At 32.7% G+C, this 14992-nt stretch overlaps 1 protein-coding gene across 1 annotated transcript; it reads left to right on the forward strand.

The window, feature by feature from the left end:
- The first annotated feature begins 672 nt into the window (after positions 1–672).
- LOC139500479 (uncharacterized) lies at positions 673–1680 on the forward strand. Its single transcript, XM_071289218.1, has one exon. It carries the CDS (start codon positions 673–675, stop codon positions 1678–1680), a length of 1008 nt encoding a protein of 335 aa, XP_071145319.1.
- The last annotated feature ends 13312 nt before the right edge of the window (positions 1681–14992 follow it).

Consider the following 14992-nt stretch of genomic DNA (forward strand, 5'->3'; position numbering starts at 1 on the left):
AAGGAGCGTTTCGGACAATCGCATAAGATTACAAATGCTTATATGCAAGCTTTGCTAGAACTTAGAGCACCACAAAACAACCTACTCAGTGTACGTGTTTATTACGACAAGTTAGAGGCATATATAAGAGGTCTTGAATCGTTAGGCCGCTCCGGAGAATCGTATGGTGCATTACTTATTCCGATAATACTGAACAAGCTTCCGTCAGAAATACGACAACACTTAGCTCGTGAAAACGGTTCCGATAATTGGGAATTGATTGATTTGGGACGTGGAATTTTGAAAGAAATCACTATAATTGAAGCTGGACAACGTTCGTCGTCGTTTATGGATTCAATGCAGCCTACCACAATGACCGCATCGTTTTTGACATGCGCTAATAGAAAATGTGAACCGAGTAAAGTAGTTACATTCGATAACCGTGAGAGACAAACACAAAATGTTAGATAAAAACCTTGCATATTCTGCCAGAATTTACATGACCCTGCAAAATGCCCAAATGTTACAGATCACGATACACGCCTATCAATCGTCAAAGAAAAGAAGTTATGTTTTAACTGTTTAGGATCACACCGTTCCGTAGATTGTAAATCGAAATTTCGCTGCCGCCAGTGCCACCAAAAGCACCACACAAGTCTTTGCCATGGAAATACATGTACTAATGATCAGCAAATGCCAGTTAATACCGTAGTTGATGATAGCGAAAATACATTGATCGCCGCAAGTTTTCATTCGTCTGAAGAAAAATCCCGTTCGAACGTACTTCTAAAAACTGCCGTTGCACCAGTTGGGGGAAATCGATATGTTGATACGCACATTTTGTTTGATGAAGGAGCACAGCGCTCTTTTGTTACCGAGGAGTTAGCGTCGAAAATAGATTTAGAAATACTAGGAACAGAAACCATACATTTATCGGCATTTGGAAGTACCGACAGCAAAGTCCGTCATTTGTCAAGAGCACGCGTATACGTAGAGTTTATAAATAGAACGAAAATTCCAGTTGAGGTTCTAGTAGTACCGAACATCGCCAGCCCGTTAAGCAATTACATCGGTAATGGTATACGAGAATTCAAGTACCTGAAAGGATTACGTTTAGCTCATCCGTTTACAGAAGACAACTCTTCTTTTGAAATCTCCTTGCTCATTGGAGCTGATTTCTATTGGGAGTTCGTAGAGGATACAATATTAAGAGGAAATGGTCCAACCGCCGTAAAGTCAAAACTTGGTTATTTGTTGTCTGGTCCAATTCCGACGTCTTATCGTCAACAGAGTAATGTAGGTATGTACAACATATTTACATCGCACAAACCAGAGGAGTTGAATTTAGAAAGATTTTGGGAATTAGAGTCGTTAGGAGTAGATAGCAATACGACAGATGTTGAAACGGTAGACTATATGGAAACAAATCAAAAGTCAGCAATTGAATTCCGAGAAAACAAGTACATAGCAAAGTTGCCATGGAAACTAGATCACGAACCCTTGCCTACAAACTTCTTCGTTACGAAACGAATAACTGAAAACGTTATTCGAAAATTAAGTCAAGATCCCGAAATGCTTAAGGTATATGGACAGATAATCAAGGACCAAGAATGCCGAGGATTTATTGAGAAGGTTAAGGATCCCGATATTAGTAAAGGTATTGTACATTATATCCCGCATTACCCTGTCAAGAAGAAATAAACGAAGTAACACCATCTGATGAATATGTGGAAGAACCAAACAACGAAGAAATACCGACAAGAACATTGCCCTTGCGGAAGGCATCAATTCGTGTAAAGGAAAGAATAAAATCATGGACTCGTTAAAGTTTAATTCAGATTCCTATTTTTGATGTGTTTCCATATAGTCTACCGTTTCAACATCTGTCGTATTGCTATCTAAAGGTTCTTTGTTCCCGTATCGCATAGCTAATGCCGTATCGCTTACCCTGTATCGCATACCTGGCGTGATGTCATAATTCGAATGACGTCAACGTTTGACCTTTGACGTCAAGTTGCTGTATTTCCGGGCATACGAAAAAAAATGAGTTGCGTCAAAACAATGTCCTATCATTTCAACTACTAAAATGATTTTATCGATATTTTCTAAAAACCATTACCCAGTAACTTTAAGAGCGATTTATATATATATCTAACTTTTAAAAAATCGTAAAAAAAAAATGCATTTGTGTTTAATCCATCAGTTAATGAAAACAACTTATTTGCACCTGTCCTAAGTTAGGATAGCAAACTTTTCAAGAAAAACATTTTACTTCTGTTTACTTCGTCATAATGATGATGCATAATATCATCGCCAAATAAACAATAAAACTCTAAATATTTCTACATCTTATGATATTTATTTACTATTAATTTCAGTTGAAATAATAGCCTAAGGTAAGTATCGTTAGAAGATGAATTTTAATACATGATCTTTAACGTATATTGAGAATGTAATAAGATTATAGGAGACACTACGATGTGGATATTACGCAAATGAGGAAGTCTATTAAAAAACCAAGTCAGCTTGAAAAATACAGAAAAATCATAATGTTTTTTTTTCTAGCTTATAATTTTGCACGATTTAAAAAAGAGATTTCCCATGAATCTGATTCTATAAAAATATATGATAATCAGAACAATACATGGCAAAATCCATATCGCATTCTGTATCACCACTTGACCAATATCAGACCTTGGAACCTTCGACCCCCGGGACTGATATATTGGTTTCTCGTGGTGATACAGTCATGCAATACGGATTTTGCCATGAATTATTCTATATGTATGAAGTAATTATTCAATCTGGTTGTATTTGTTGGAATTGTAATCTATAAAAAAATTCCCTGCATGATGGCGTAAAACTATTTTAATTTCGGATTTGTATTGCAACGGGATAATATAACATATTGTATAATTCTGTTTTAATCAACAGTTGCATGGTTTCATTAGACATTAGATCATCGGTTGGCAAGATAGAAGTGATTACTTAATTTTCAGGTTTAATATCGCAAAGGAGTCATGTACATTGAAACCTATACATAAATGTAATTCTGTTTTCATCAACAAATAAAATTGAGAAAGGAAATGAGGAATGTGTCAAAGCAACAACAACCCGTCCATAGAGCAAACAGCAGTCGAAGGCCACCAATGGGTCTTCAATGTATCAAGAAATTCCTGCACCCGTAGGTGTCCTTTAGCTGGCCCCTTAAAATATATATACTAATACAGTGCATGTGATAATGGATGTTATACTGATGCATGTTTAAGTTACATCTTAGATCATCGATTCACAAGACATTCACACTGCTAAATCGAAGGTGTGAATCGGAATGAATGTAACGCATAACACTACTGACCTGTAATTAAGAAATTAATCTTTAACTGTCAGATTCTGTTATAGAATATATGTATCACAGATGACGATGACTATGTTCTAATTATAATAAACCTTATCCCGTCCTCCTTTCTTGAATTTGACCGACTGAATTAGACATATCACCGAATATGTACTTTAATGACAAAAAAAAATAAACTATATTATTCCAGCACCTCAATAATAACCGGGTATGTACTTATATGAGCAAAAACAAATCATATCAATCAAGCAAATAAGATCATCACGTGTATTTGGTAGAGTTCGAGTTTCCCAGTTTTTAGGACATACGCTGTGTTTTGAATACTTTTGATTCCCTTTTCATTTTTTTTCTTTTTTTGCCTTTGCATTGTCAGTTTATTTTTGATTTTTGGATATCCTTTGATATCTTTTAACTCTTTAATGCAGAAGGAAAATACATTGTACAAATACAACGATACTTGAAACGGAATCACCATCATCAATGAGTAGCTTACAGCAAAAAAGGCTTAAACATTTGGTATGGTTATATAAATGATATACACGCAAAGGGAGATATAGTTATGTATGGTACACTAACGACACTTGGACTTTAATATACTGTAAATTCAGAAATGATTGCGAAACATGCGACTGGGTGATAATTGCAAAAATTTAAACTCGCATTTTGATTTTTTTTATATGAATAAATAATAATTTTTCTCAATATTTCAAAAAATTAAAATCGCATTTTAGTCTTTTGCTGACAAAATTCGTGAAGTTAACATACAAAAAGCTAATTTAGATGTCACTTTATAACGACAAATGGATTATGCCAGATATGAAAGAGAGACAGAAGATACAAAAGCGACAATCAAATTCAAAGGTAGACAAAAGAACTGGCAATATGATTAAAAAAAACATACAAAACAACGAGCTACAATAAGCATATTACAACATAAAAACAGCTACAGACTGAGCAATACGAACTCCACAAGTGGTTTACATTTGAAATCATATTACACTTTATTGCACATGCTGCTTTATAAACCCATGAACACTTTTCTGCATCTGCTACGGTCTGAAATAAAAATAACAAAATATATAGAAGAAAGGCTAGAATGTCTTGTATAAAAAAAAAATACAAACAAAGATGCAAGTCTACAAAACACATACTTTATAGTCAACACATTACAGTGTGATAGGCCACCAGTTCTTTGGTAAACTAGTAATGAGTCCCTGTCTTCGCGTGTTAGAAATCTTTCTATATTATAAAGCATCATTTAATCATCTTACTAGTGGTATCTCAATATCATTTCAAAAAGATTTGTAAAATTCATCAGGGAATCCATCTATACTAGGTGATTTAGAGTTCTTCATATGTTTGAGAGAAGACAAACATTCTTTACTGTTAAAGGTTCCTCACAAGAACATACCTCTTCCTAAATAATAATAGTCAGAACGAGAATATATATATATTTTTTATAAAACTGGTGTTGTTCATTTTTATTAATACTGAGACCTATTATCTCAGTCTCGTCCTCCAAAATAAGTTTGGGAAACGTTATTTTTTTCTGTTTAATGTTTTCTTTTCATATTTCACAAATATTATCTCCCTTTTCCCCTCTACTTGCCATATTGCTTTCACTCTTGTTGTTATCCCTATCACCAGCCCAGTAGTCAGCACTTTTTGTGCTGACATGAATTATCATTGATATGGTTATATTTATAAGTTAACTGTTTACAAAACTTAGAATTTTTGAAATACTAAGGCTTTTCTACTTCAGGCATAGATAACCTAAGTTGGATTTTGTAAATCTTTTAGGAATTTTGGTCCTCAATGCTCTTCAACTTCGTACTTTATTTGGCCTTTTTAATTTTTTTTGGATTCGAGCGTCACTGATAAGTCTTTGGTAGACGAAACACGCGTTTGGCGTATATACAAAATTTAGTCCTGGTATCTATGATGAGTTTATTTGACATGCCCTCAATATTTTTAATTCTAGTTCCATTCCTTCCCTTTCTTGAAATACTGATGGTAAGTTATTCTCTTATCAAGTTATTCTTTTTTATTTCTTTCTTATTTATTCTGGAAAGACAAAAATGAGATTGCAGAGCTGCAGACTTTCATCTTGATCATATCCAAAAATAGCTAATAGCGTATACTATACTGATTATCATCTGTCTCAATATTCATACATGGATCAGACGCGCGTTCTTTAATGGCAGTTTTGATGTCTCCTTTTACTTTCTCAATAAATTAAGTTTCCCTCAAAAGACTGTTATTGAATTTCCATGTTCTCTTCCCCCTCGTAATTCGATCTATAACTAATCCCTATAGTTGATGAAATTATAAATGCTACCTTTTATCACAAGGGTGTTGATGGCGGTATATATCGAATACATCTAGTTCGTGCATTACCTCGTGCATGTTTGCTTTTGATTTTTGGTTATTTTCACTACTTTATGTTATGTTTACTTGTCGTAATCTTGAACAATATTCTACACACGCACTACTCATGCTTCTACAATTGAAGCATTATCAAGGTAATATATTGTGTGTTTTATGTTCTCAAAAAAGACTGGTTTATAAGTATTCGGTCCATATATAGCTGCCACATTTGTGGTCCTGAATGGTTATATCTAGTATAATAAAATTACTCAGGATTTTAGTTTCCCACAACGAGAAAGTAGACGATGTAGACAAGTTCTCGTACCTTAGAGCAGTCATTGACAATGAGTGAGGAGGAAGTAGTGACATCAAGAACAGAATACAGTTAGCAAGAAATATATGGTATGCTGTGTCGTTTAATGTTGTGTCGTTTTTCTCCTCTTATATTTAATTCGTTTCCCTCAGTTTTTAGTTTGTTATCCCGATTTTGTTTTTGTCCATGGATTTATGAGCTTTGAACAGCGGTATACTACTATTGCCTTTATTTATGCAAGAGCAAAACATAAATACACCTGTAAGAATCATTAGTTACACCTGCATTATTGTAGGGATGTGAAACATGAAAACTCACAAACCTTGAAGAAAAGAAACCTAATACTGTAGAACACCAATGCCTATGAAATATCCTAAAAATTAAATAGCAAAGTAAAACATTAAACAAAACAGGAAACGAAATTGCGAACACAAGAAACAGTTGTGAATTGAGAAGGAGGACATGGATAGGACACATATTGAGGCTTGAAAGAGACGACAACAGCTATTTAGCACTACAATGGGCACCTGAAGGAAAAAGAAATAGAGGAAGGCCAAAACATGGAGACAAACAACAAAGAGAGAAAGGATGAACAAGTTGGAACGTGGCCAGAACAGCCACAAAAGATAGAAAAGAATGGAAAAGCAGAGTAAAGGCCTTATGGGAATTCTGGCGCGGAGGGAATTATGGTTACGGTACGGTAAGAAGAGTTTCCACATGGTCCGAGACCACAATTGTCGTTCCTTGATTTCCGTTGTCCACAAATGTAGTCCCTTGTGTGGACAGTGTATTACTTGCCAATTTTTTGTATACTCCTTCCAAATGTATGTCTCCATGTTTTATGCCTCAAATAGCAAGTCAAGGGATGAAATGACACTGTCAAATAATTTGGTTCATGAATTATAAAGTAAAGTAGTGATTTGGTCCAGTTGAAAACAGTTAAAAATTAGCACTTTGGAAACTGTCAAAAGATTTCATCACCTGTTATGTTTAACATAAAATTGTCCATATTTTGAGTTAGAGTTTTCAATAATTTTGATATAATTTTTCCCAAAAGTAATGCAACACACTGTAAAAATTTTGTTGAGAAAGCGCAGGTGGTTTCTAATTTGCATTTATTGTCTAAAAGAAATGCACTACGAATTAATTGTGGTCTTGAACCACATGGTTTCTTTTTCAGATGTGCTATGGGTGTCTTCGAATATAGTATGATTATATAAGTCATTATATTTTGTAAATATATCAATTCTTTTAACCGTTTCTGATAAACCCTTACACTACCAATAGTTATAAACATAATTAATATAGATATCTACAAGCAAAGCATATCAAAATAGCATTAACAAATCATACGCATAGACATGTTTAGTTAAAAGTTCTTTCACAACGTTTCAAATTTATTTACACATAAGGATGTTTTGTCGAAAGAAGAAATTTAATGGAACTTACTTACGGTGACCTATAGTTGTTAATGTCTGTGTCATTTTGGTCTTTTGTGGATAGTTGTCTCATTGGCAATAATACCACATCTTCTTTTTTATATTTATGTCAAATAGGAAGATACCGAGACTTTGTCGACTTTGTACCCGTAGCATCTTCACAAATAATACATGATGGTCTTGATGTATAAATTATAGGTACTGATGTCTTTCATCATCTCAAAAAGTGCTCCGTTGTCTATTTATTTGTCTGATATTTTTTTTTACTGTTCTACTTTTGGTGATATCCTTTTGACAAGACTCGGTATTTATATATCCCGCCATTGTATCTTAGTGCTATTGTTTTTTGTTTTTTTTTGTGGTATTCTTGTTTTTCATGTTTGCTGATGTGCCTTGTCTATGAAGTGTTTATATGTCTTTCTTTTCTTTGTTGACATATTTTATCGTGATTACAATAATAACACTTCTGTACCCAAATTTTTGACAACTTTACTTATTATGTTTGTTGGTTTTGCTCAAACAGTTTTTTTTTTGGAAACTGAAAAGGCTTTAGAAGTTACACTTTACAGTGGCAGAAGAGGACTTAATACAACAACTAGTAGAAAAAAAATTTAAACTTAAAATCTTAAATTGGAAAGTGACTAACACTGTGACCTCAAATTGAAATTACAATCGAAGTTTCTTCTACTGGAGTTGCTTTCCGTACCACTTTTCGTAACACGTTGAAATATAAAAAATGGACGACGAAACACGAAAAGAGTGGACAAGGCATTGTTTTTTAAACATAGTAGTAAAACTTTCAAAGCTTGGGAAGGACCATCTTTCAAATGAAGTATATTGGGAACTTTCGCAAGTTATGGTTCTATGAGATGAAACAAAGATCTCATATTTTGAAACCAGTATGTAAACAAAACAAAATATCTTTGAATATTATACATGCCCAAAAAGAGGCACAGTTTATTAAACAGCCGTTTATACAAAGAGCAACCCATATTTGTAGGATACGAGAGTTTAATATATGATGAGCTTATGTAACGATGGTTTGTTTTATTGTTTTAGACTCGTTTGTCTCATGTTGTTCATTATTATTTTTTTCCAAGATTTTGGTGTTCTGTCTTCTGATGATATAGTCCTCTTTTTCAAATTAAACATTTAAGTTTGTTTTATAATTAAACAGAATAAAATTATAGATTTGTTACGAAAACTGGATTAAAAGACCTGACAAAAGTGACTCATATTGGATAACCCTAGATATGCTATAGATGGCAACGTTTTCAAAATATTAGCTTTCCTTAAAGGATAGGAAAGTAATGAGACACAAGTGATTATATTGCCTCATACATGACAGATCGTTTTAATATTAAAATATAAATAGAACTGTTCATATTGCATAAATCTCAATTCCACAAATACATTTGCAGTTCCTTCACATTATAAGTATTGCGGAAATACGAAATATTTTTTACGTCCATAGTCACAATCATATAATGAACGTTTATGCTCACTCTGATAGCCTGATATCGCCTGTATTACACAATCGGGTTTTGTATGATTAGTATATCTTGGGCATATAATAGAAGGTTTCGTTGTAATAGTTTATCTGGTTCTTTGTTCATGATGACATTCTGCATTACACTTCCTCAAAAATAGTTTCTAATTCATGTGGAAACTGATCTAAAACACGAAAAAAAAAAATTAAGATTAGCAGAGTATGTATTTTTGTATACGTGCTCAAATACATCTGTTATACAAGTTTTGTTTATATTGTTTCGCATAGTGGTTTAAAACTTTAGAAGCCTTTGGTAATAAACTGCATATTATAATTCCTCTCAATGATGAGTGTCGTCGGAATTTTAGTTTAGAATATAATGTTTTTTAAGTTTACGATTAAATTGTTTTTGCAGATTTTTCTATGGACTTCCAACAGGTTTCAATTTCACACTAAATATTGTTTCAGTCGTTGAACAAATTTTGTTTTGGTATTTTAATTGATTTAAAAATTAAAATCGCAATGGTTCTTCCAATTTATATGTACCTTCTGAAAATTAATTTGCTCTTTTTCGTTCTCTTATACAAAATAATATCTATGTGGCATTTTAATTTATCTAATGAAGTTAAATACGAATTTGAGGTTCAACAATTTACACAAATTACATTGACTTAACAATTAGATGAATATATAATATATTTGCTTTTTTTGAACCACGAACAATATTGCATGACAACCATGATCAATATTTACCTCTTATTACTTTTTTCTTCTTTATTTCACAGGTTTCGAGCATTTTGACAATAAATTCGTGTCCATTTTCCTCTGCATACAAAACAGCTGTCCATCCGTGTATATCATTTCGTTTTACATCACATCCCAACTCAATTAAAAATTGAACGAATTCGTTCCTTCCTAATTCAGTTGCAGCACGATGACGACTTCGACATGTCTCGATCAAAGGTGTCGCTCCAACATAATTTATGCAGTTAATTTCTACCCCTGATGACATTATTTTCTTTGCAGCTTTGAATTTATTTTGTTGTATAGCTTGAAATACGTTGACTATTTTGTCGTACGATTGTTCACTTCTAACTGATGATGCTGATCCCATGGTACAAACTTTGTTCTGATGTTGAAATAACTGTTTGAAATATTGAGTTTAAATGTGTCTGTCTCTATCTGACAGTTAAGGCTTACACTGTTTCCGACTTGACTGATCAGTCCCTTTATACGATTTACTTTCATCACACCTACGTGTTAACATTTTGATTGTTTGTTGAATTGGTATTCTGAGAACACAACGTCATCAAACACAAATAGCAAATGTCAAATCTTAGAAAATAGATAGCAAAAGCCATGTCTTAAATTCAGTTTGTGGGAATGGGTTTATTCCTTCACAAACAAATAAGGGTACCGATTTAAGATACATATTAAATAAATAGGTGTCAGTACTGTTCATAAATATATCATACTTCACTAGGATTGAATAGATAAATGAATTGCAAATATTCAGTTGTGTATGAGCCAACTTCGTCGTTTTTTCTTTATTTTTGTCAAGGCATTATCAGTGCGTTTTGAATTTTGATATATTTGCCCTCCTACTCCAGTGAAAATATCATAACAGAGAGTAATACTTTAAACAGTTAGGATAAAAAAGTTTTGCCTTAATAATGATTATTTGTCTGTTAATTATAACCTATAATAACATAAATAACACAGGGGGATGACATCTTGCATTGTAATACACACAGTTTGTTCGTAAAACAACGTGAATAGTTATTGAATTTGATCAAATGGACAAATTTCAACTAAAATGTCAATAACATGTATACCTATGAAGGTAATTATTCCTAATCGTGATGGAATGAACACAATTGCAAACATAATGACAGGTTCCGAAGTTTTTCTTTATTACAGGCCTGATCGTGTTTCTATTTGATAGGTGCACCTACATTTGAAATGTTTGAACTATTGAGTATGACAATTGTCAAGAAAAATAAGATCTAACATAGTTATACAATAGAAACAGATAATAAATATGTCACTGTTCAAACATGTGAGTTAACAATAGGTAATTGAATATGTGTTCATTGCGCATGGCAAAGATCATACTCTCTAGTCTAAATTGTTTTTATTGTCAATTTCAATTCTGTACTTTTCCATTCTCAATGCTGTTATAAACTGTGTATCTTAGCTTCATATTCTGTTTACAAACAATGTATTTACCATGGTATTGTCTCTTTATTATCAAATGATCATATATATTGTCAATGGATATGATATTTGATTAATATTTCATAATGACAAGCACATTTTTCTTTTTGTTATACATCTAGTATCGATGATTTAAGTTGGACAGTCAAAATATAAACAAACTCATTGCCGAATCTTAAATTATTAAGTGAACTTTACTATACAATTTCCTATCAATATAATATTTCTATTAACAGGATATGATATATAAGGTCGTTAACACGTTTCACTATTTAATGAATATACATGTTAATCAATCAGACAAATATACATGTGTTATTGCAGACAGCTCAACGCCTCAATATCAAAAGTGGGTGTTGAAAGTAAACGAATATAACACTTTATTCATTTGTGCGTGTGAAAGGAAGGTGTAAAGTAAAAAGACATTTAGTTTTGGTTTTGGCTTCCACTCTTTTGTTTTAAATTTATATTTGTTTCACAACATAGCAAAGCGATACTTGGTATATTATATTAAGCAAAACGTGACATAAAAATTGCGAAAATATGTATAGGAGCAAAAACTCAAAAATATATTTGTTGGTTACAATCAAAAGTAACAAATCGTATGACCTGAAACGTATAATTCTTATGCCGTCCAATAAAATGGAATTTTATGCGACTGTCATACCAGTGAGAAGTACAGCTAGCATTATAACCAGTTTTAATCCATCATTTTCTACATAAGAAAATGTCTGTACCCCTGTAAGAATATGACAGTTGTTATCCATTCATTTGATTGTTTGAGCTTTTAATTTTGCCGATTGATTAGTGACTTTCTTTTTTCCTTGGAATTCAGAATTTTTATGATTTTACTTTGAACTTTCAAAGCTATCCAAACCTTCTATTTGTCTGGCTGTTTTATAGGATTACATCATGTTGGCAACAGTATGTGAACAAAGAAAGTCGACATAATGTTAAAAAATTGAAGGTTGCAGTCACGTGTAATTTCAATTACTATCAAAACAACTGTCATCAACGAAAAAGTAAATGGCACCAAGACACTCTTCAGACGATTGACATAAGAAAACATGAGAGTAAAGAATACAAAACATGACCAGAACACTAACACATAAGATGTATAAATATCAAGCCATGCCAAAAGTATATTATAAAAAATGAACAGTAACATATGTAAAGACAAACATTTTGAACACTTTAAACGTTATTGAGATGATAAAAACATCAGCTCCTAGAATTTATTATTCGAGACCATAGTATGTGTGAAGAGAGGGACGAAAGATACCAAAGGGACAGTCAAACTCATAAATCTAAAACAAACTGACAACGCCATGGCTAAAAATGAAAAAGACAAACAGAAAAACAATAGTTCACATAACACAACATAGAAAACTAAAGAATAAACAACACGAACCCCAACAAAAACTAGGGGTGATCTCAGGTGCTCCGGAAGGGTAAGCAGATCCTGCTCCACATGTGGCACCCGTCGTGTTGCTTATGTGATTACAAATCCGGTAAATAGTCTAATTCGGTTGGTCATATTCACGAAAGGGAAGGGGATTGTAGTTACGACGTAAGGAACATATCCGATATCATTTGTGAAACGGTTATTTCATAACGGTCAACCAACTCGTGATGGCGTCCGTAAAATTTACGAAGGGATGATTTCAACTTCACCATTTGGAACTCTTGGTTTAATAGCTTCCTTGTGAGCAGTAACACTCTATCAAGAAAATCATGATAAGAAATGCAAGCACGGGAATATCGTATCAATTGGGAGATATATACCCCGTATGCAGGTGCTGCTGGAATGGGAAGGTGATACGGGTGTACACCAAACCATTTTGAAATTTTCAGTTGTTTGTAAATTTAATGGCAAGTTTTTAAGCACAAAACAGGAAAAAAATGTGTTAACTTACTTGATAACATGAATTTTAAATGTTAAATGTTAACTATTGAAGTATCAGTTGCCCATCAAAATGGTATGTTCTGCATCTTGTCTTCCACGTGTTGTAAGTACAGAATAGACACATGTTTAAAACGTTTCATTATATTTGTTTGCAAAACCAGATGGTCGTTAGGTTTAAATTCGTATTCAATTTACATTCGAAGGTACTGAAATCTAATGATAAAAATAACAATTGGGTCAAGATGCGTATTAGTTTCTCCATAGACGGTAATGGTGACGTTTTATTCTGTTGATCAGTCCATATCGTTAACTTGGATATGTGTGATGGCTCATTTCGAAGCGACACATTTTGACATATGTGGTTAAATTTTCAGGGTACGAAGTGAGATTACTTTTTAAGTAAATTATCAAATCCCGAGTATACTTTTGTGATGCGGCTCCTCATGGTAAAAAATCCCATTTTTAACACAATAAGTTCTTTGAAAATTTAATACTTTGAACACATTTAATAGCTCCATCGATTTTACACATTTATTCTGTGTTCCCCTACTTTCTAAATTAACTCAAATGGTTAAGCTCAGTCAATTATTTATCATAGAAAAGTGTCAAATATCACTACACAGAGATTTTTTGTTTACACGTGACTTTTGAGTTCCTCATTTCAAGGCGCATTAAGGATATTGTCCCATTTGTCATATATCTTGGCTGATGACGTTAGTAAATTTGATTTGCTAACAACTGCATGTGCATTGTAAAATTAAAATGATCTAAATAGACTTGATGTGTGTTTTACCAAATAATATTATTTGTTATTTCAATCCTTCATTGTATATTCAAATCTAATATATGGCAGAATTTTTACAATCCTAATCTATTTCAGAATTTTTACAATGCTAATCTATGACAAGAGTTGTAATGTCCTAATACATGGTAAATTGTTGTTGTTTTCAAATCTATGGTAGATTTTGTGAGAACAAGGCAGTACATAAACAATCAATGACATGTCTTAAACAAGTGGACATGTTCAACAACAGGAACATGTCTATAAATAGTTATCAAAGGTACCAGGTTTATACTTCAGAACGACAGACGCGCGTTTCGTCTACTTAAGACTCATCAGTGACGCTAAAATAAAACAAAGTTATAAAGCCAAACAAGTACAAAGTTGAAGAGAACTGAGGACTCTAAATTCCAAAAATTGTGCCAAATAAACATTTCCAAAATAAACATTCCGTTTCCATAAAAGTCAACCAAATCGTGATGACAATTATAACATTTTCCTAAGTGTAGAAGTGATATACCATAATACAGACCTCATAAGTAAAAATATTTTCCCCTTAAAAAATAAGCATTTCCTAATAAGTGCCTGTGCCTGTTATAAGAGCCTGTTATTTATTTTTGTCGTTTTTGCCGTTTTTGATATATGCTTTTGTTCTTTTTTTTTGTACCTAAATTATGCCGTTTTTTCTCGTTTAAATTGTTTTACATTTGGCATTTTGGAACATTTTATGGCTGACTATATGGTATGGGCTTTACTCATTGTTGAAGGCCAGACGTTAAGCTAGAGTTTTTAATTTCTGTGTCATTTTGTCTCTTATAAAGAGTTGTTTCATTGGCAACATTCCATATCTTCTTTTGTTTATAGTTCTCGTGTGAATTTGGTTGTAACAATCTCTATTTCCGATATTAAATATCCATTTTTGATTTACATTTTACAAATACAAAAGTTAATATATAAATATGTACATAAACTCAACATAGATACAAGGACTACATTTTGTACATACGCCAGACGCGCGTTTCGTCTACAAAAGACTCATCAGTGACGCGATTGAATCCAAAAAAAATTTTAAAAAGGCCAAATAAAGTACGAAGTTGAAGAGCATTGAGGACGAAAATTCCTAAAAGTTTTTCCAAATCCAGC

This window comes from Mytilus edulis, chromosome 13 (genome assembly GCF_963676685.1).
Source record: "Mytilus edulis chromosome 13, xbMytEdul2.2, whole genome shotgun sequence".
Classification (NCBI taxonomy): Eukaryota; Metazoa; Mollusca; class Bivalvia; order Mytilida; family Mytilidae; genus Mytilus; species Mytilus edulis.